The following is a 23400-nucleotide window of genomic DNA, read 5'->3' as shown; positions in this document are numbered from 1 at the left end:
AAAGTTACTCAGAAAAAAATGGCAGAGGGCAGGCAGTGTACTTGTATCTGTTTGTACCCCAGATTTATCCTTTATCTGCTGTCTTTTCATCCAGAAATTGTTACTGCTGCAGAAGAGGAAAACCACAGCACTTTTTCTGCCTGTTCTTTTAAAGTAATGAGCAATCCCAGCCATGGGATCTGCTCAGCATCTCTGAAAATTTACATACCCTGCGTTAAATCTTGTGTAACATCAAGACACACCATGGAAAAAAGCTGTCATGACCAGGATGTTGATCATTGACCACTGGCAAAGATTGCCCAGGGAGGTTATGTGGAGTCCCCATCCTTGAAGATCTTCAGAAGCCATGATCACAGATAAAAGGTCATGGTTCTGGGCTGTCTGCACCAGATGACCCTGCTTGAGAAAGAGGGATGGACCAGGATTTACACATTTAAAAAAATAATAAGTTATAGCCATGTAATATGGACATAGGTGTACTAATATAAATTATTTCAATTTAGAAAGAGATTATACCAGAATAAGGATTTTTATCCCAGTGATATGGGATGGATTTGGGGCTGGTAGGGATCTTGGTGCAAGTCATGCCAGTCTGCATCCTGACCCTTGGGTTCCTCTCACTCTGATCTGGCTGCAATGCCTGTCCTCTTTGCTGGGTCTCTGCTTCACACCAGCTGAGCCACAGTCACACCAAGGCCAAGCAGAAGAGGGGACAGCTTATCTATTGAGTCATGGAAATATGGAATAGTTTGGACCTTTCCATTTAACTGTACAAGTGGCATGGCGTTTTTGTGCCACTAAGCAAAAAAAAAAGGCAACAGCTGAGCTCTTTTCATAAACCTAAGTAAATGGAACAACAAAACAGTATGGATTATATACGTTCTAACCTATAGTGCCTGCTGCAAGCTCCAGGTTACTGTGTTTGCCCACCCACAGCAGCACTGTCCACCCAAGGAAGTTACCAGAAGAAATCCCCCAGCAGGGATGACACAGGTCCTGAAACTCGTTAAACTTGAATGGGCTGTAAAACTTTATGAAATCCTGTCTGCCCTTCAGTTTTACATTGGATTAGGTTGAACTGGTTTTAAAACTGGCTGGAGAACCAAGATGGGCCAGCAGGATCAGCTGGAGAGGCAGACGGTAGAAATTCAGCGCTGCATGCCTACGTTGATCAGAGCAGTGCCCCCTCTTACCAGGGAGGGTGGAGTGCTCTGCCTGATAAAAGGCTGAGCTCAGCAGACATTAAAGGAAGGTTGTTAGTAAAGATCAAAAGGTAGGAATGGGAGATAGAGCTGCCCCATTTGCAAAGGTACCAAAGCCTGCCAGTGAGAATGAAGATATAGATGCTGTGATGCTGAATGAATGGGGCAATCTAGATAATGATATCAGAATTAAATTAATTAAAAGAAGATTAAAGAAAGATTGCAAAACTAAGGTTGTAATCGTGTCCCTGCTGGAGTCAATAAGCGTTTCATGGTTTCTGTGGTGCTTCATGAAGAGCCCAAGATGTTCCTCCCAATGCATACCAAGACAAAGAAAGGTATCAGCTGAAAGCTGATTTACACAGAGCCAACTATAATAGGGAATAAATAATTTGCAGTGGCCTCATAGTTACAAAATTGAAACCATGCATGGCTGGAGCATCCAGAAGGATGAATACAATTCATATCAATGTCATCACTGATCTGCAAACTATGGGGTATTCATGAGTACTTTAGGGCAGCTGTGGTAGGACACCAAATTTCTCATAACTTGTGGCAGGATGAAGTTTCTCATTCGAAGTATTTTAAACAGATTTGAACAGGCAAGGTATGCTCACACCAGGTCAGTACTTGGTGTCATGTGGACATGCTGTGTCTTGCCAGGAGCTGGCACTCTTTGGTAGGATTTACTCTTCCTGCAAGCAAGGTCCCTAAGGGCCACCAGCAGAGACACTTACAGAGGAACCTCATGGAAACATCAGTTGAGCTTAAAATCTTCTGGAAAGCAGCATTTCCAAATACAAATATGTGACATGCATGGGAAGTTGGTTACCAATTTCAAGAAAAAGGAGCTTGAAATGGAGTTGGAGGATGGAGGAACCTCAACAGCCAGGTCACACAGTGCATCTGCACAGACCTCTGTGGCAGCCACCTCCCTGTCCAGATATTTTGCTCCAGCTGCTAAGAAGGTCATCAATATCTGGCGATTATTTTTGCCCCTGGAGCCCCCTTAATGCTTTTGCAGTGTGTGTTCACTGTTTTGACTGTCACACTCAGTTTTAGGGCAGCTCGCTGAAATGAATGGGCAAGGGATGGATTCATTTTAATCAAGTACCAAAAATTAAATTTAAAACTAAATTTCAAATAAAAGTACACATGAGGATGCATACTTTTGCCCTTGTAGACATAGGAAAATGCTGTATTGTTCCACAAGGGCAAGAGGCTTATGTTTTTTTCATTCACAAATGCAAAAGAAGGAAAGTGTTTTTCAGTAGGAATCCAATTTTACAGGGAGGGAATAATATGTTACATAGTCAAATCACTTTGATGTCAATTTTATTTTGCAATCACTTCGTAAGATATTCATATAGCCTTTTACATTCCCTTAAAGTGTTCAAGTCTAGGCACAATACAGTATTATCTTACACTTTACCATAATGATGAACGATAATGAGAACACATAATAAGATTTTACATGTGCCCAAAGAAAAATCTGCTTTAGCCCAGATGAGAGGAATTTTGCAGATCAAATTAATATTATAAAACAGCACAATTTATCAGAATAATACAGCTTTTCTTCTCTCAATCCATTGTGAATCTCAGTGTCTGCAGCCAATACATGGTGAACTATTAGAGGCTGATGGAATTTTTTTGGCAAAAACTCTATGAAAAATACTTAGTTGATAAAAGGAAAAAAAAAAAAAACCAACAGAAAAACCCCACCAAACCAAACCTCCCTTTTCCCCACCTGTCCATCACACTTACACACTATAAACACTCTAATATTTAAAAGGTCTGTTGCAGCTGTTCTATAGTGATGCTGTTTACTGTGGAAATGCCATCCCAGTTCAGTTACATCTTTGCTCAAGTTCCTCAGAAATGAATGGATCACATTTGGTTGCCCTGAATTTTTTATGTTCAAGGAGCATGGTTGAATAGCATAATGCTATATATTTTGCTGCATCCTTTTAATATAGATTCAGTTTATTCATCTATTCATGATTTCAAAGTGTAGCCTAAAAGTAAATTAGTAAAGTGTAGAACAGTGGGACAACCCAGATAGAAAGTGGGGGTGGAAAACTCATCTTTGCTGTCTCATCCAGCATCCTCACAATACTTTCTACATTTTTACTTGGTTTTAGATACTTAGACATCAGCTTCTCTGAAGAACTCTTTGGAAAGCCTTGTCCTGGTAGCAGTTGTTACAGAGCAGGTTTTCTTTCCTGGGACACATGTGAATAAATCAAAATTACTTAAGCAGTGATTGTAGTGCAGTCAAACGAGAACACAAATAGTTCTAGGAAACCGCATTGACAGTTTATCACACTGGATAAACCTAAATGAAGTACATAAAGTAAGACTGAATAAATTTGGAACCTGAGTAATGTGGGGTAGGACCCCACCTGATACTGCAGACACCACTTTTACTCAGGGCAGGGAGAGCAGGGGTGTTTCCATGCTGTGAGGAAGCACACGAACCTTTAGCTCAGATTTGCTGCATCTACACAGTTGCAGTGCTGATCCTGCTTCCCCTAATTCATCCACAGCACAGCACGGCCTTGGTCCCAAGCCAAAAGAGGCTTTGTCAGTCAGCCGGGCACTAGATCACAGGAACTACCTGCACCGAGAGGCTTTGTTTGGTTCTGCTGTCGTCACGGAGCAGATTAATGGGAGAAAAAGGAGTGGAAAGAAGCTCTCGCTCTGGCAGCTGCACCCCTGTGAGCAGCCCCTTGTACACGTGTGGCGCCTGGAAGAAAAATGTGCTGGGAAACGGGAGCACTGCTGTGCAACTGCAGCCGCAGCGATCCAGGGGGATGTCCCGAGGGATCCAAAGGGACGTGGCTGTGGGAGCAGGGCTATGGATTTGATCACGCACACTCTAACTCAGCCTGCAGAACTTTTGGGTGTTTGTCCTCCTAGTAGCTGTATAAAAAGCACGATTCCTGTATTTTTTTTTTCCTCTTTCTTCATGGATAAATTAGCATGAAGGAAGCTGATGGAGCTAGTTAGTTCCAAGTGGTGTTAATTTCTCTGCTTGAAACTCTTTGTGACCCAGTCAGATTGCTTAATTTTTGCAGCTTTTATTTTCAAATCTATTCATTTATTGCACCTAATAATTTATTTCTACTTTTTTTTTTCTTATGGAAAACATAATTCCATGTAATTTGGACATAGAAGCTTGCAATGGAAATTACACATGGTGGCAAGAAAGATTTTGCCTTGAATGGAAATGTATTCAACAGAGTAGCAGCCATGGCAAGCTCTGTAGACAGACATACATGAAGGGTGAATTTAGCAAAGAAATGTAATCACCATAACACAGAATGTCGGGAACTAGATGCTTTCTCCCAGACTCGTCTAGAAAAAAGAATAGTTCCACAATTCCTGTATCAAGCTGGAAACTGGAAGCAGTGCTTGTGGGAATAAGATACTTCAGTCAGCCTGAGTTGGGGAGGTCCACTCTCAGCCAGTGATTTCTCCCTTGTGTCTCATGGTTTCAAGCACGACCATGCAGAAGTGCCTTGTAGCTTGGGCTCCCATGCATTGGTGGCAATTGAAGCAAGGTTTGCTCAGTAGCGACAAATATTAAATAGCTTTGGCAAGTGGCCAATAAAGCTTTTTCATATGCATTAATATTCAGCACCAAAGGTCATACTCATCATTATCAGAAAAAAATTAATTTATCTCATTTGCTAGGAAGGTGGAGTCTGGACAGACTTAGAGACAAGCTGCTCAGGCTCTGTGGAGATGTGAAAAAATATCTGTATTATAGTCACAAACCAATTGAGGGTGATATTGCCACTGCCTGGCCAGGCTCTCACCCAGGCCTGTTCCCTCCTGGAAGCACAGTAACTGCAACTCTTTCATGAACCTGCTGAACATCTGCAAGAAGGGCTGGAATTCCGGTGATCTGGGGAACTACACGCCCTCAGTCTGACCTCAGTGCCAGAGAAGACTATGGAGCAGACCATTCTGAGTGACATCACGTGACACGTACAGGACAACCAGGGAACCAGGCCCAGCCAGCAAGGATTTATGAAAGGCAGGTCCTGCTTGACCAACCTGATCTCCTTCTGTGACAGGGCGACTCACTTAGTGGATGCAGGAAAGGCTGTGATATCTGCCTAGACATTAGTAAAGTCTTTGACAATGCATTTTTCACAGCATTCTCCTGGGAAAGCTGGGTTTTTATGGCTTGGATATGTGCACTCTTCACTGGGGAAAAATCTGGCTGGATAAGAACGGTGGTGAGTGGAGTTAAATCCAGTTACAAAGGGTGTTCCCCAGGGGCCAGTATTGGGGCCAGTATTTTCTGCCCAGTGGAATAGGACCTGGGGGTGTTTGTTGACAGACAGCTGAGTTACCATCCCTGGAGGGATTTCACAGACACATAGGTGTGGCACTTGGGGATATAGATTAGTGGTGGATTTGGCAGTGCTAGGTTACTCAATGATCTTAAAGTCTTTTCCAACCTAAACAATTCTATGGTTCTATGAAGGGAATTACTCACAGCAAGATGAGCAAGATGCTCCAAATTCCCTTCACTCAAGATCTATGTAGAAGATGACTGGGTAAATTAGGAAAAAATCCCCTTTGACTTTCTAGCTGCTACTCTGAATCTTGGATAACATTTTTTTTACTGCTTGTCCCCACCGACATTACAGCTATTCCTGAGATGAGTAAATGGCACGAAGGTAGGTAAAACCTGCTGAACATCAAATGTTTTATACTGGAAATGAGATCCAGCTTCTGCAGCTTATCTATCTCATTTCTTGATTTCACATTTTTTTCTAGGCAAGTTCAGGCCTCATCTGCGTGAAAACAACAAGGGGAAACGAGGGCTTAGCTCTCAGTCAGCAGAGCCTTTTTTCAGAAGCTCCTATAAATGTACTTTTAAAATGAAGGAATAGCTAACCTGTAAGCGGGGAAGTAAATCCTGAGTCTCTCTCCAAGCTGTCTGCTTGTGTTAGGATCACCTATAGTTCAGTTTTATTTTTCTGTTAATTGCTTGGCAGATGATTCTAACACCAATCAATCAAAAAAAAAAAAAAATCCAACGTACTAGAAGATGGTTCATCTCTGAAGATGAAACAACCACCTCCATCTTCTGTTTTGAATAAATTCAGATTTCAACTGCAGTGCTTGGCTTATTTCCAGTTTACAGTTTTTCTATTCCACTTACCTGAAATTCTCCTTTTCATTCAACTCTGATGAAATGTTTGTCATCTCTCAACTGCATGCAAGGATTGCAAAGTGCTACATGAGCAAGAGTGCTTACGTAGGGACAAGTAAAGTGATTTCTTTATAGGTAGTGATAAAATTTTCAAGAGCATCCTCCACTGGCACAAATCTGTTTCCCTGGAAGAAACATGGAATTTCTACAGATTCTAATGGGAGCTGAATTAAGCAGACATGGATTCTCTCATACATCCCAGGTCTCCCCTAGCATATTTTGTATTGAAACAGTGAAGCCATTTACATGGTAACTTGGCTGGAAAGACAGAACTTAAAACAAAAGAATAAAAATTAAGCTGGAATCCTCAAAGTCGGTATTTGATTAAATTAAATCAGTGAGGGTATATGATAAAGGAAATTTTATTTTCACCATGATGGTTTGTTTCTAGTTTCGTTTGATGCTACATTTTATTTAAAGTTCTTCTGGAAGAGAAGTAGCTTGTAGTGTCCTGTGAAACTAAAAGAGCAGAGAGGTGAAGTTAAAAATGCTCCTTGTACTTCAAATAGAGCTTCGGTACAGCAGTTTGGCAAGCACTGTAAATACCACATTTCATTTCAAGGCTCAGATGCTGCTTTTGTAAGCTTATCTCCTCTATTGCTCCAAAACAGCAGCAAAACCCAACACCTTCCTATCCAGATACAATGCACTACCAACTGAATCCAGCCCAGAAAGTCCTGTGAGATGTTTGTGTCTTCCAAACATGCCAATCTCTCATGAGGAGTTGGAAAGTGGAAGCCACATTCCTCTTTATTCCAGCAGCAATTTAATGACCAGAAGAGGTTTCTTAACCCTGTATCCACAGGCTGCTTTAATTTTTTTTTATTGCATTATTTAGGTACTTTACAATCCTACAACAAAGTAAGAAATATCATAAATATGAAGCGTCATCCCATAAAATCATGCTTTTTTAGAGTGGCAATTTGGGATCATGTCAGTGATTTGATGTTTTCCAGAAGGAAAGTGACAAGAAGAACTGATACTCAATTAAAAGATGTGAGTAAGAAATTAAATAAATGCAAGTATCCTATTCATCAAAAGACTAAGGACCTTCTGCAGATAGAAGAGTAAACCTGAAACCATTCTCCAAACAATTTAAGAAGCCGACAAATAAGAAGAGGTTCATTAATCGTTGTAGTCTAGCCACATTTAACAAGAATAAGCAAGGGGGTTTTGCTAACACATGAAACTGGGACTCAAAGGTGACAGATATTTTTCAGTTTTTGTGGATGAATCTACACCTCCTGGTTCATTTTGGAGGATGGAGTTGCAGTTATAAATTCTTGAACAACATCTTGCTTCTGTTTTGAATCAATATCTAAAATAGGGAGCATGCCAAAAGGCAAATGAAATGAATGTATTTTTAAAATTAGATATCCCAATAAAAGGCAGAACTTTTATATTATTCATAGCTGCAAGTTGTCCTGATTTACAGTTGAGATACAATTAAGTTTCAGTTCACGTAATTCTTTTTCCTCATAAGTGAATATCTGAATCACACGCTGGAAAAAAGCAACTGCAGACCACTTCTATAAACCCAGTTACAGAGGGTGATGCAAAAAAAAAAAAAAAAAAAAATAGATAAGCTTTCCTTTGTCCCGTTTTTCTAATAGAATGGGCTTTTTTTCCCCCAAGAAACCTTCAAGCACCTAAAGCCATCCATCAAATTGGATTTACACATTTACCTTCTTTCCAAACTCCCATGCAAGATTGTTGGGACAGTTACCCAGGGCTTTGCAGAGCAGGGACCTTTGGCATCTACCCTGTCTATAATATGCTACCAGCCCCTATCCCGTATATACCCACACCCAATCATTCTTCTTCTCACTCTGAACTCAAGAGCAATAGAAAACCTGAACCCTCAGTCCCCGTTCAGTTGTTGGCACTGGTGCTATCTGGCAGCACTGCTTCTCTAATGGGTAGAAGCCAAGCAAATATGTATTTAACGGGAATCACAAAAACCAGAAAAGTGCAAGGCTCAAGTTTTTGAGAAACACATTCTTCCTCCACATCAAAGGGTTCATTGATTTGTTGCTGAAGTCATGACCAAAGTGGTGCTAAGTGGGTGAAAAGGGGAGAGAAGATCAAATCTAATCTTAGGAGTTGTGTCAAGCAAGTACCTTATGGCCCATCCGAAGCTGATCATGAGACAAGTCCTGAATGTAAATATTATTTAGTATGTCTGGCAAATGTTAGGAATCTGTCAGGGCATATTTTTCAAGTAAGAAAAAGCTCTCCTTTTCCTTTGCTCCCTTTTCTGTGTCCTTGAACTTTGTCTCCCTTGAAATCCCAAATAACTATTCACATTAATAAAGTGTTAAGGTGTTTGACCAAGAAGATTGGCTCTGCTGATTTCAGCACTTAAAAAGGGAAACCGCTCTGTTGCTTTAACCACTTCAACACTCACCATCTTAGTTTATTTTCTTATCCTCTTTAACTTCTGTTAAAATCAAACAGGAAACAATTAAGGTGAGCCTACTACAAAGCAGTCCTCAAAGTAGGTGGCTATGTCCCTAGTGCAGAATGAAGGTCATGCCCTGAAAATATAACTATATGCATGTGGAAGGAATGCAGAGCCTATATACTGGGGTGACCAGTGAGAAAATACACCACTCCAGCTTTACTTTCAGCAGGCAGATGACCATGACCAACACAGATGTTGCTACCATCTCCTGCATGGGGGACCTGGTGGCAAGGCAAGTTGAACTGACAAGGCATATTCGACCAACAATTTTATCCACTTGAATTAAGAGACGGAGTGAAAGAACAAACAAGTCCCTACTAAGCTGCAAAACTATCACCATTTCCCCTCATCCAAATCCCCTTTGCCTTCAGTTAGGTTACTGCCATGATGACAGAAAAAGGAATGTCATGGAAATAGATATCTAATGACAACGGTGGGAAACAAAGTGAAGTCTTTACACAGGATTTAGCTAATTATATTTTGGGCAAATATTTATTTATCTAAAAACAAAATAAAAATCATTTTTAAAAGGAAAAAAGTACTTAAATAAAAAACAAAATTGTGAAATGTTATGGCACAGAAGTTCAAGACAAGTATAAATCCAGTTGCCACAACTGTGTATTAATGTTGCACATTTTTCTATAAAGGCTTTATTAAAGGTATTTACATGGCAATATGATGTGTAAATATATACAGCAAGCTGGGGACAACCTTTTTCTTTTGGATTCTCATATGAAAAAATGCCTTAAATACAAAATTGTAAAAGAAAAAAAATTGAAGAGGTCATCCCCAAGCATGAAGAATGTCCCATCATCCCTTATGTCCAAAGTATCAGTTATGAGGCAGTTTTGAGGTTCTGGCCAAACCCTTGGGAGATTCAGCCAAGGTTGTGTAGTCTCAAGTTAAATCGCACAGCATGCAGTTGCAATAGAGTTCCATACTCAGTGGACTGCGTAGTTCATGACAGATATTAGAATCATTAATATTTTATCATAGTTTCAGTCTAGTTTGCATTATTCTAAGTGATGCACCAGAGTTCCTATGCACAACAGTTCCTTAGCTGCTCGAGTTTGTGTTTCAACTGTTCTCTCCTCCGTCTCAACTGCTCTTTCTCTGCAATCAGTCTGTGTTCATCTGACTGGATGGAAAGAACGTACTCTGTTGCTTTTTTCAGGATGACAACCTTGGGAGCCTTTTCATTGTTGGCCACCTCAGGTATCTGATCACGCAAGGCAAAGAAACTCAACTTCAGCTCATTTCTCCTCTGGCGCTCCAAGACATTGTGCGTTCGCCTCTTGTCGTTCTCTTCCGAATCTGATGTGCGCGGACTGGAACATTTTCGGTTGTTGCTGATCTGCTTGAGAACTCTGCCACTGTCCAACCTTAGCCTTTTTGCAGCTGGGTATTCAACCTTGGTGGAGGGAGGAGCGGCATAATTGTGCTGATGGATGTTGACATGACACCGTTTGAGAACCAGCGGGCTGTGGTGGGGCTTACTGTGCTCTTCTGATGTGTCTGTGCTGGACTCTGTGCTGGATTCGTATTCATTCGCTTCAGCTAATGTAACGACATCGATTTCCTCATCTTCCTCTTGTTCTTCTTCTGCCATAAAAAAAAAAATTTAAAAATTATAACTTGTATGTAGAGACTCTCAAGACTACTGTATGTATAAGGGAAGGCTACTCTGAGTCGCACAATGAGGAACCCAAAGACAAACCCTTCTTAAATCCATTTCATGATGCTGGACACTGCTTTCCCCGAGAGCCTTTCCTTTAAGAAAGCAATGGTTCAAGTGCAATAGGACACATAGACTGCAGTCCAAACCCTGGCTCCCTGATTTCAAAAAGTTGTAATGATCTTGCGTAATGTTGAGTGCATGAAAGATAGTACGAAAGTTTAACCTAGGTTGTCAGCAGTACGGCGCAATAAAGCTCCCAGACTCAAGCTGCCCTTAATTATGGATTTAGAAGGCTTTGGCCACGCCTTAAAAGAAAGCTTACTTAACACACATGGGTATTCAGAGACATTTTCTGAATCTCTCTTGATCTGTTAATTTGTGGAAAATAGGAGGGAGTTAAAAAAAAAAGAAAGAGGAAAAAGGAAAAAGGGAAGGCTGTAGTGCTTTGGGTAGAAACTCACTTTCAAACCAGATTTACGAGGGAGCGGAACCGCTGTCACATACCTAAGGAAGCATTTCTTAAACTTTCCCAGCCCCATTCACTCCCCTGCAGTCACTTTCACTAGCACCTCCCTGACTGCACATTCTCCCTGCGGCTCTCGGGTTGGAGTTAACTCCTTCCCGGCCCACGGGTGACACTGGGAGCCAGCCTTATCGGGACCCCATTTTAAAGTTTAGCCCTCCTACACTTTCTTTTAATTCCTCTCCACACCCCCCCCCCCCCCCCCCCCGCGCCTTTTCTCTCCCTTCTCGCCTGGAGGAAGACCTGGGCTGGTTTTCCAGGAAATAAACTGGCTGGGATTCTCCGTGCCTCGCAAACGTGGCATTAAAAAAAAAAATCTCACACGGGGAGGGGGGCAAAAGGGGGATGAGGAGGGAGGCGGGGGCGTGCTGCCTTCCAGCCGCGCCCCGGGAACCCCTGGCGCCGCGCAGGTTCCCACGCCCTCCCGGAGCACGCGTGGGTCCCACTCACCCGAGTCGCTGCTGGTCGTGGGCGGCGTGTCGTCGCCCAGTAGGGACGCGGGGCTGGCGCCGGGCGGCGCGGCCCGCGGGGCCCGCTCGCTCAGCGGGTAGGGAAAGACCACCGAGGGGTCGATGCAGTCGGCGGCGGCGGCGCCCAGGTCGTGCAGGTAGAGGCTGGCGGAGGCGGCGGGGGACGCGGCCAGCCCGGGTGGCGCTGCCGGCGGCGCGGCGGGCGGCGGTCCGGGGCGGGCGGCGGGGCCCCCCTCCCGGCGGGCTGCCTGGTAGGACGCCAGCTTCTCCGAGACCACCTTCTCCAGCTTGGCGGCGGCGGAGAAGCCGCTCCACATGCAGTCCTGGATGATGATGGACTTGACGGTCTCGTCGTCCGGATCGCAGATGAAGCTCTGGTTGACCATGTCCCCCCCGAGGAGCTCGGTCACAATCTCCAGCTGGTCAGCGGTGGAGGGGAAGCAGGAGGCGGCGGCCAGGCTGGAGCGGCGGCTGGGGGAGAGGGGCGGCGTGGGCAGCAGCTCAAACTTCTTCCAGATGTCCTCGGACGGGGCGGGGGGCTGCAGCTCGCTGCCCCGCTGCTGCGCCGCCAGGTAGAAGTTCTCCTCCTCCTCCTCGAAGTAGAAGTAGGGCTGCACAGAGTCGTAATCGTAGTCGTAGTTCTTGCTGGAGAAGCCGGCGCTGAGCGGCATCGCGGCGGCTGGTGCCTACGGGAGGGAGGGGGGAGAGGGGGCACCCGGGTGAGACGTGGGGGTCGGCTCCCCCCGGCTTCGGCCGGGCTACTGGCCCCCCGGTGCGCAGCGCTCCCTCCCGGCTCCCCACGCCGTACCGGCGGGGAAATGAGCAGTCGCGTTTAGTAATTAAAAAAAATATATAATAGCGATGGTAATAAAAAAAGCCCCACGACCCTCCTTCACCCCGTTCTAAGTGCGGCGGGACAATCGGGCGGCGCGACCTGACCTACCAAAGGGTCGGTCGCCGGGTCCCGGACCACCCTCCCCGCTCCCCCGGAGGAGATCCAGCAGCCCGGCTCGGCTGGGCTCAGCTCGGCTCCCCGCCGCCGCTGCTCATATGGGGCACGACTCCGGCACGGAGATCCTTCCCTCCCGGGACCGCAGCGCCATCCCTATCCCGCGTCCCGGCGGGAAGGGGTGCCGAGCGCCCGGCAGCTTCCAGCTGGGAGACGGGCTGCTCCTCAGCCACCCACCTGGGCGTGCTGGCACTGCGCGGGGACAGGCAGCGACCTTGGCAAACTTTGCCAAATCTTCTCACATATACATATATAGTCGCTTATGTAGATATGCATATAAGCAATATATGCAATAACCATGCCCTGCCCGCGCATACACGAGAAGCAAATGCTCCCCTCCCCCCCAAAAAATTAAATTAAAATCCGAGCGCAAGAAAAAGGATGGGAACGCCGGAGCCCCGGCAGAGGAGAGCGTCCGTCGGGAGGGACCGTCGGTATCCAGGTCCGCGGAGCGCAGCCCCGCCAGCAGCCCGGGTGTCACCAGCCCGTGTCAATCCAAACGCCACAACCGCGGGAATCGAGTGATGGCAAGCGAAGAGCCCGCAACTCACCGGCTTCTCCAACGCGCCAGCTGCGAGACGTAGCGAGGCGATTATTGCAGGCGGTGAGGAAACAACGAGGGGAAAATGGATAGATGATAAAAAAGAACCGCCAGAAAGGACGGGGGGAGGAAAAAAAAAAAATTAGACAAAACGCCGGGAGAATGTAGGTCTTCTCCTCCCACCACGGTTTGATAAACCCCACGGAGCGGCGGAGCAGCCGCCTCCCGGCGCGGTCGGTCGCTGGTCCGGGGCGGCGCGGCGCGCTGGCCGGTACAATAGAAGTTAAGTTGCTTTTCGTCCTTTAAAGCGCCGGCGAGGGGCGGGGGGAGCGGCCGCGGGGGCGGGGGCAGAACCGCGGGGCCCCGCCGCGCTCCCGCCCGCCCCCGGCAGCCGCGCAAGCTCCGCACTCCCGCCGCGGGAGGGCGCGCTGTGAAGGGGCGGCCGCGCCTCTCCGCGCCCCCCTCCGCTGCGCAGAGATCCGCGGCCGCGCTTTGCCCCCGCCTCCGCCGGCCGGGCGGGAAGCAGGGAGGGAGGGAGCTGCGCTGGGAGAAGCGATGCCGCGCTCCGCGGCCCTTTTTTATTTATTTTACTTTTTTTTTTTGGTCTTTTACTACGAGCCGCGCACGGAAAGGTCGGAAGTAAACATAGTAAAAAAAAAAAAAAAAAAAAAAAATTACTATCAGGGATTAAAGGCAGCTCTTCGCCGCTCCCCTCCTCCCGCCGGCGTTCCCACAAGGGAGAGCGCGGTGGCCTCCGATGGCGGCGGCGGGGGAAGGGGCTTCACCCGCTCCTCGCTCCCCTCGGTGAGGCTCCGGCACCTCAGGGCGAACTGGTCCCGCAGCGCAGAGCGGTGGCCGAGGGGCAGCGGGGGAGGCGCGGGCTCCCGGCACAAAGGAGCGTGTGTAGCTCGGGCACCCCCCAACCCGGTTGCCGCTTGATTATCCCGCCTCTGCCGGCGTCTGCAGAGGATTAAACCGGGAGAGGGCGGAGGCAGAGACCCACGGGGGTCACCTTGCAGCCACTCTCCCTTTGGCGGTCTCCGCGTCTGCCGCCGCCCCTGCTCGTGCCGCCCCCACTCTGACCACCTCCTCCCGCTCGATGGTGATACCCCTCCTCTCGGTGATCCCCGAGGGACGCGGAGCTGCGGCGGCTGCGGAGCTCCGACGGAGCGCTCCCTCCTATCCCCGTTCTCCATCGCGGGGGGTCCCGCGGGGACCCCGACCTCGACGAACCTTCATCTGCCGGTGACCCTCCCGGGCATCGCCGACCCTCTCCCGCAGCTCCTGCACCTGCTATTCTCCCGTCCCCCGGGGCAGCCGCCAGCCTCCAAAGAGCTACGCCCCGCGCATCCTGCCACCACCTCCCCACGGTGGCCTCCGCACTCGCGGGAGGTGGGGGGACACGCCGGTGTGCCCCCCGTACCCTTCCAGGCGGCTCTCCCGTCCCCACCGCGGGCAGCCCGCTGGGATATTCTATGCCTGTATGCATTTATTCTCCGCTTCCCAGCATTTTGCTAAGCACACGCGAGCACGAGCCCCCGGGGTTGCGGTGCGGAGCGCGGGGCCGCCCCGCGGGGCGGGACGGACCCGGGAGGGACCCCCCGTGGGTGCCGCGTCAGGAGCCGCCGGCGCGGGGGCGGCCCCGCTCCCCACGGCGGCCGCGCCGCTTCCGCGGGGCCAGCGCGCCCCCTCCCGGCCGCCGCGACCCCCGGGCCCCGCCGCACCCCCCAGAAAAACCAAACCAATCCAAAACTAAACAAGAATACCCCACCCATTCGGTTTTTTCCGAACGCGTCTGATGAAGAGCGTTTCGCCGAGCAGAGTGTGTGCAAACATCACAGCCCTCACGGAGCAAAGGGCCGTGTCCTGGTTTGAGAAGAAAACTCGGACCATCTTCTGTCCCGTGTCCTATTGATAAAAGAAGGACAGTTTGTTTTTCGCAGAGAGGGTGATAAAACAAGAACCGTGGCATAGGCGTGGTGTAGATGCATCACCTACTGACATTTCCAGAATGGGATATACATACCCTTGGTCCGAAATGGCTTAAAATACATTGTGCTATTTTTAAATGATATCCCTCTCTGTCTATAGCAGACCTTGCTGCTGTAAATGGAAGTAACATGACCAGAGACAGGCCAGAAAGGTGCAAGATCCAAATTACTCTAGTTACAACCAGTGTAAAATGTGATATGGGCACTTGTCTATTTAGAAATACCATCAGTATCACCAGACACACAGTAAATGTCCTCAAAATGTAAAAGCTGTTAAAGTTCAGATGGAGCTGGTAATAGGAGAAATATTTTGAAATTACTCCAGTACAGATAGGGTTGAAAATCATGATCCCATTCATGGTTGCAGTAGAATCAATCTATTGCAATTAACTAATATCATGGAGGGTTATGACTTAAAGTGGAGGGGAATAAGTAACATGAGCAGATGGACTCTTAAAATACCCTATGTTCACAAGAATGGAAAGACAGGAAAGGAAGACTGGGAAAAATATGCTATTGAAACAATACAGCCTTCAGGGGAAACAGTCTTTAAAATATTCTACAGGATTTCTCCAGGCTTGTGCAGACTGTGAGTTCATTTTTTTGTTGAGGAGCCAACTCTGAGGTGCACCAGAATGGCTCTTATGTGGCAGTTTTAGTGTAGATAAAAAAGGTATTTTGCTGTGATTTTTTATGTTCAACCCCAGCTAAAAAAGAACAGAGGCAAGGTGTGAAACCAGTAAGTATCAATTTCCAGTAAAAAGGCCATTTTGACAAAATAGCTGTTATACAGAAAGAATAAATGCACAAGTATAACATTAAGGTGACAGCAGAGTCAAAGTGATTTTTTTGACATAGAGGGGGTTTAGTGATCAATAGGAAATGCGAGGGAACTGAGCTGGGACCCTGGGTGGAATTTATGTGTGATGGCGGGGTGGGAACCCGTAAGAAGCAGAAATGAAAGCAAAACCTGAGAGAGAAGTGGAGATGGTGGGAAAAGCTCTCACACCCCATCTGGAAACCCCTGAGACATATCATAATGTGCTGTGTGCCTGTGCCACCTACTGCATATTTTGTTCTCAGGAGACATCTGCAATTCCTTTTTCAGAGGATGATAAGCTGTCTCATAGTTGTATTATATGAACACTATACTGGGTCCAGCTCTGGGGCCCCCAAAATAAGAAGGACACAGACCTGCCAGAACAAGTCCAGAGGAGGCCACGAAGATGATCAGAGGACTGGAGCACCTCTGCTGTGAGGAAAGGCTGAAAGAATTGTGGTTGTTTAGCCTGGAGATGACCTTACAGCACCTTCCAGTAACTAACAAGGGCCTACAAGAAAGCAGGAGAGGAAGGGACTTTTGACAAGGGGATGTATTGATAAGACAAGAGAAAATGGCTTTAAACTGAGAGTTGGTCTATATTAGAGACCAGGAGGAAATTCTTCACTTTGAGTGTGGTGAGACACTGGAACAGGTTGCTCAGAGAAGTTGTAGCTGCCTTATCCCTAGGAATGTTCAAGGTCAGATTGGGTGGACCTTTGAATATCTTGTTCCATGGCAGGGGTTGGAACTAAATGATCCTTAAGGTTCCTTCCAACCCAAACCATTCCATGTGTCTATGAACTCATAGCTATCTTCAGAAACCTCTGCTGAAAGTTTCACTCAAACTCTCTACAGCTTTGCAGGTTTCTGGCCTTCCACCAGTGAGAAACAGGAAAGCACTAACTAGATACTAATTAGTCTTGGAAAGTCTTAAATCCTTGAATGAATGATACACCCAAACAAATGTGGTCAGTGCAGTCAGAACCACTAAAATAAGTTAGCGCACTTTTGGTGGTAGCATCTGTGCAGAGAATCATGTCCCCACTGCTACCCCAAAGGACCCCAGTCTAAAAACCAGAGACATACTGCAGAGTCAAGGAGAATCAGATTTGCCTTATTACTCTGAAAGCCAGAAAATAAATGAGTTACTTTTTCATCTCTTTCAGCAGCTGTAATTTCTTTAACAATAGGAGGTGAGATATGTGTAGGCAGAAGCTGACAGTGTTTCTGCAAGCCGCACAGCACTGACTAAATGAATAACATCTTCCTACCTCCCTCCTCCAGGCTCAGAGAGACTCATATGCTGTGCTAATGAGTACTTTCTCAGGGGACTTCCCCAGCACAGGGGAGAAAGGCAGACATCTGGGAGGGCCACTGTCCTTGTCTGTTTACTGTAGTGAAAAACAGAGACCAAAATACACCTCCTGTCAAAGATGGACAGGATCCACCACTGAAGTTTCCATCCAGCTAGTTCAGTGTAGCAGCCATGGTCCATGGGCCTTCAGAATGATCATAAACTGTGCAGAAGAAATCAGTGGGTTTTATGGCTGATGTGTTATCAGGAAGTATGAATGAGAGAATCACAGACATAAAATAAAATGAAATAAAATAAAATAAAATAAAATAAAATAAAATAAAATAAAATAAAATAAAATATGCTAGTTTCAAACCAGAGGTAGCACATATGGCACATATCACATACTTAGGTCTTGTCTGCCGTTTTCATCCTCACCCTGTGGATGTCCATCTTCAGGCAGAGATGTCATAGGGTCAGTGAAAGTAGTATCTAGTGTGATTTATTTATTTGACTCTCTCTCATCCTCTCATCTATGTGCCCTAAAGTGTTTGCAGCAAACATGGCAGCTTCTTCCTTGGCATCATGCCAGCCTGTGATCCTCACTATGGAAAAATTCAAGTTGTTTATTACCAACAGGAAAAGGGAATGTAGAGAAGGAAATTGATGAACACTGAATGGGGACAGTGCTGAGTAAAGAAAGTGTTACATTGATATTAAATTACTCTCCCCAGAACTACATTGAGTACCACCTCCCTCACAGAAATCCATGGAAGTCTCAGAAACGTAAGTTTTATCATCAAGAGAATCAGGAGAGAACTTGAAGTGCTCCTCTGGTTTGGGCAAACCAAAGGATATTCAAAATGATACTTCCCATGATCTTGAGCTAGGATTTTTATTTCTTTCTTTTTTTTTTTTTTTACTCTTAAAACCAAACATTTTAGATTTTAATTTTTCAATCTGACAGTGCATATGAAATAGGACCTTTTAATTATTTGTATTTGTTAAAACCAAATATTTCAGATGTTGATTTTTAGACTGACTGCATATGAAAGCAAGTCTTCAGTGAAACAAAAGCACAAGCAAGTTTTAAAGGTGGTCTGGCACCTGACACCTATGTATTGGTATATATTTGTCTTGCTTTTTCTTATTGTCTGGGATAATGAAATTGAAGAAGACATCAGATTGGAAGACAGTAACGTAACTAACATTTTTGAATACAGAGAATAAAATCCTTTACATCAGCTTTGGTCTTTCCATGGTGTTCAGCCTTTACCTTTTTTGGTTTGGGGTAAAATTACCACAGATGTTAATTTAACTTTGTTTACAGACAGTTTGACTTTGCAGTTCATTCAAACCATCACAGTACCTTTGGTATCAAATTTTAGTTTGTTTTCAAACAAGGCAGGCCTTGATTAGTTTATTCTTAGTTATATAAAATGAAACTATTTATCTGTGTACACAGCTAGCTTAAAATCACAAATAAACTTTTTTTTCCTAGCTATTTTTGTTGCTTAAATACACACCTGTAAATTGATCTAAGTCCCATAGAAACAACGCCAAAAATACAAAATACAACCAGTTTGAATTAACCTTCCTACATGAATTAGCACCTTTTGACATGGATAACTGGAAGGGACCTAGCTAACACCAGTAGTTTCAGCATTCCTTGATAGAAGAGAGTTTTGTTCAGCTGTGGATTAAGGGTGAATTACAGGAAATCTGCACTGATTTAAGTGTGTGATAAATCAGATAATTTTCAAGGTCCCTGTGAAAGATAAACAGTTATTTTTGAAAGGCTGGATAATTTAAATTTCTCTTCAAAAAGAAAAAGCAGAGCTGTTTCAGAACAATCAGTCCCAAAGGCCAGTCACACATCCCTGGCCTCTGCATTCTCTGAATTGTATGCTGCAGTTATCAGATTGTCAAGACATCCCAGCTCTGCTTGATTAAGTCCTCTTTAAAGTATTAAGGCCATTTGCAACTACTTAATGTTCCTTTTAGGTACCACCACTGTCAAGCCCTGATCTTTAGAGCTGTAATGGGATCAGAGCCTCTTCCATTGCTGCAGGCCTTCAAAATTGGTGCTCCCCTGTACAGGACTCACTGTCAGCTGTGAGGCAGCAGGAATGAGTTTTTCTGCCTCCCCATGCATGTGAAGCCACCTCCATGTTGCACCTGCAAGTGCAGAGAGTCCCCCTCCTCTAGGCACAACACCGAGGAGGTTTGCAACTTTGCAGCTGGAAAGGAGAGAAGGATTGAAAGTTATCATGCATGTTTCTTATTAATGCTTAAGAAAAATAAATAAACCCTCCTGTAGCAACTTCCTTGCAGGTTTGGTATGAAAGCAGAGGAGCAAAGAGCTTGCTGTCATTCTTGCTACATGTCCTGTGGGGGCTCAGCTTCAGAAACATCTGAGTGCATCAGATATTATCTGGAGGAAGGAATGTGTCAGCTGGCAGCAAGGCTGGAAACGATTGAAACAATTGTCAGCTGGATCATTCTTATAGCTATCTCTTGTCTCTTTGAAAATTAATATCCAACAATCCTGTCCCATCTACAAACAGGTGAGAGTAAAGGACCCTTCCAGGAATTATGCAGCTAGTTGCTTTAGAGGTGAGGTATCTGATTGCTATCAAATTAACAGATTCAGCCACGGGAACACATTCTGAGAAAGAAAGTGGCCCTATTGAAGGAGAATGTCTGGAAAAGTAGGTATGTGTGGCCTTTAGAAAACACTGGAGAATGGAGGTGTTACCGGTCTTGTTACAGCTCATAGGTGGTTGGATCTGAGTTTGTGGGTAGCTGGAAAGGTATATGCAGTCTACTTATCTGAGCCAATGCCAAGTCCATGCTTTCTTCAAAGTTCTGGAGAAGATCATCAGAGCTCCCTTTCCTGGCTCCATGTTGAGTAAGCTCAGAAATGCTCACAGGTTTTGCTTGTCTTGTTCAGCAGGTGAAATGATGATTTTCTCATCCTCATCCCTTATATTAATCTTGGAGGTCCTGTTTATGTCTTTATGAGAAGGAGGAAGATGAGCTTGTAGCAGTGAGTTTGTAAGTATTTACAAGAAACATTCCTGACTTAACATGTCTGTCCTCCATGTGTTTCTGTTTATCAAGTCATGTTTTCTTTGGACTCGTTTATGGAAGAGAACAGTCACACTTAAAAATTATACTGGTGAATGATCACATTTGGCCTCTGCAGTCAAGGACAAATCCTTTTCAGTTCTATCCCAATGAAGTTTACTTTCCAGCCACACTCAGCCAAAATGATGCGGATTCCAGCACTGAGAACTTTCTGAGAACAACTCAATGCAGTCACCCTCTGCTCAAGTCAGTGTGATACTGACATCCTTCTCATGAGCAGCACTCTGCACAAAGCCTTTTAGAGTAGCTGCTCACCACCAAACTGAGCACTTAAAAGGCATCGGTTTCTAACTCTTCACACCTAAAACCTTTCCATGCATTCAGTTACAGTCTTCTAATAATGTTACCTGGCTGATAGCCCTAACTTCTCTCCAGCTTTGTTATTCAGTGCAGTTAATTCTGAATCGATTTGGGCATTATGTAGCCAATTGTAGCAAAAGTGTTACCTTGGCTAGATCAGGGCTTTCACTGCCCAGATTCTGGGTCCTAGTTGTCGCAGGTCAGGCACCCAGATATAAGGGACAGCACTGGGAAAAGTGGGTTAAACCATCAGTGATGGCCATGTCAGCAGGCTTTGGATGTGCTCTGTGTTCCTCTAAGCTCTTTGTATGACTGTTTTAGCATCACTTTGGTTACTTTTGGTGTAGTTAAGTTCAGCTTTTTAGCAATCAGAGTAAATTCAGAACTGTTTAACTGTACTCAGGCTTGACATCTTTGTGAGATGAAGCTTTCTTATCTGTGGTGGCTGCTGCTGTATTTTGAAATGAGCATAAGCGAGGCAAATACATCCATGAACATTTGCTGCCAGTATGGATTTAAAAGCAAAATGCAGTCAGAGAGGCTACCGAAAAACTACTTCACTTGGCTGATAACTCAATTTGTTGATAAGAAAGAGGGAGTGTTTTGTCTCTCTGTATCAGATAAGTGACTTATCACTCCCTGCACTGTTGATGATGAACATGTTCATCTGGCAGATAGTGGCAATAAAGCTGCATCTCTCCTTTGCACTGCAAGACATATGCTGCATCAAATGAAATTAAGGGAAATAGATTTAAATAACTTCTTGGTAAATGCTTTAAAAATCAATTTATAATTAACCTGTGGAACCTCCTGCTGCATTTTGCTAGAAAGGGAAATATCATGCTTGAAAATGGGTATTTCATGTAAGCAATAATATGGGGAGACGAAAAGTGTAAAAAGAAGGGAGAAAGGACACCGCTGCTATGGGCTAGGATTGCCCAGTTTGAGAGGTGGTCTGTAACTGAAAGTGAGGCTCTATTTTCTTCCTACACTATCCGAATATAGGTTGTTGTTAGGTATTGGTGTATTTCTGATCTGGTTGGCATTTTTTTCGTACTGTGCACATGGATCCAATACAGCATTGGGGCCCACCTTTGCCAGGAGAGCAAGCATGTCTGGGATGGAGGGAACTCCTGTTACAGCTGTTTTCTAAGGTGTTTAAAGTACAGACAGACCCTAAATGCACATATGCTTTTGTCTGTGGTTTGTTGCCCAGCCTGGGGAGGCCTCAGCAAAAAGATGTCAGGATGCATTTCAGCACAATGTGTCTGGCTGCAGAGCCAGGCTGTCCTACAGGATGCCAGTGTGGGTGCAGAGCCACGAATGCCTTGATTTCCACTGCTGAGGGAGATGAGGACAGAGAAAGCCTCTGTCTGTTGGTACTCACCAATGCAAATCAGTGCAGTGGGTTGTACCCACACATCTGCATTGATCCACTCTTCAAGATTAAGTCTAAGCTTCAGGACACTTGTGTGCTAGTCCAGACTTTGACCTTGTAGGAGGAATGCTGTTTCACTGAGCTTGTTTCTGCTTGCTTTGGTTAAGTTTGTGCATGGCAGAAACTGGGCTGAATCTCCAAAAATGGCTGTGTACAGTGTACTGATGGGCAATTCCAGGGGACTGCTGAGACCCAGCATATCAAACCCAGCTACCGGGGACTTGGAGCCACAATCCCTAGCATGGAAACCCCAAAAATGGATTCAGCCTTGCTACTAATTTTTTCCTCTGCAGGTAGTTTTTGTTTTATTTTCTTACTTCATAAGATTCTTGGTGTTGCCTCAGTTCAGTCCTTCCTCCTCCTGACAAAGGACTCTGTCCTTTTCTCAAATGGGAGCAGAGGGTTGCAATTATGACCAAGTGGCAAGAAAAGCTTTGATCAAAAATGGGCCTGATGAGGAGTGTGCTGAGGGATTAATGTAGAACTGACTTTATCAGCAGCTGAGAGCTCTGTGGAGGAGGAATTTAGGTGCTTCTTACAGCCTCAACAATGCAAAGCAGCCGTCATCAACAAGGTGTTCCCCAGAGGATGCTAATCACTCTCCTCCCTCTTGATCAGCAGTTGAGTGTCTCTCTTCTTTCTACTTATCACTTAGTCAGGGATACCAGAGGTATTTCTCAGAAGATAAGAACATTATTTACACCCAGTCTTAGAAAGGAGAGGTTGTCAGTGAGCTACAACCATTATTGTTCCTGTTATCATTTGCATCGCAAAGGCACTTCACCACCTCAGACCCCATCTGGTCAACAAGTAAGTTGTGGTGACCGTACCGCCTGCCTTAGCTCTGAAAGGGCTGGAAGAGATGTGCAGCAGGGATGGGGGAGGGACGGCCAGAGGACCGAGGTACAGGGTCCTATGCTGCATACAGGAATAGATCAAGGGAATCTGGGAAGCCCCAGATTTTCTGTCACCTATCTGTGTGTTTGGGGAGCAGGGAGCATCTCTTCTCCCTGTTGGCTTCCATTAGGACTTATCTGCAGATCCAAACCATATTATTCAATGTACTCCTGTACTCCCGTACCAATACAGTTCTAGTCCAGTTCTAGAGTAGATGTACCCTCCTGTTAGTGTCATGGGAAAGGGCACTGAGAAATGCGTCTCACATTTGGTGAGAAGAGAGATAGAATATGTACTTTAGGACCATCTAGATCTGCTCCTTACTAAGGACTGGGCATTTTTTTCTTTATTTTTTTTCTTTATTTTTTTTAAATGGATGATTAAAAA

The 23400-nt window shown here is 45.4% G+C and overlaps 1 protein-coding gene across 1 annotated transcript; it reads right to left on the bottom strand.

The window, feature by feature from the left end:
• Positions 1 to 9363: 9363 nt before the first annotated feature.
• Positions 9364 to 13406, bottom strand: MYC (MYC proto-oncogene, bHLH transcription factor). Its single transcript, XM_032133258.1, has 3 exons — positions 13131 to 13406; positions 11551 to 12256; positions 9364 to 10501 (listed from the first exon to the last, which is right to left on the bottom strand). Exons 2-3 carry the CDS (start codon positions 12239 to 12241, stop codon positions 9939 to 9941), a joined length of 1254 nt encoding a protein of 417 aa, XP_031989149.1. The 5' UTR covers positions 12242 to 12256; positions 13131 to 13406; the 3' UTR covers positions 9364 to 9938.
• Between the last annotated feature and the right edge of the window lie 9994 nt (positions 13407 to 23400).

Source organism: Corvus moneduloides, chromosome 1 (genome assembly GCF_009650955.1).
Source record: "Corvus moneduloides isolate bCorMon1 chromosome 1, bCorMon1.pri, whole genome shotgun sequence".
Taxonomy (NCBI): Eukaryota; Metazoa; Chordata; class Aves; order Passeriformes; family Corvidae; genus Corvus; species Corvus moneduloides.
Note: the sequence above shows the minus strand (reverse complement) of the source record. Positions and strands in the feature narration are given on the sequence as shown.

Coding starts and splice junctions, on each gene's coding strand:
- MYC (XM_032133258.1), bottom strand. CDS start 12,241: ATGCCGCTCAGCGCCGGCTTCTCCAGCAAGAACTACGACTACGATTAC. Junction 10,502..11,550: donor CACGACCAGCAGCGACTCGG/GTGAGTGGGACC, acceptor TTTTTATGGCAG/AAGAAGAACAAGAGGAAGAT.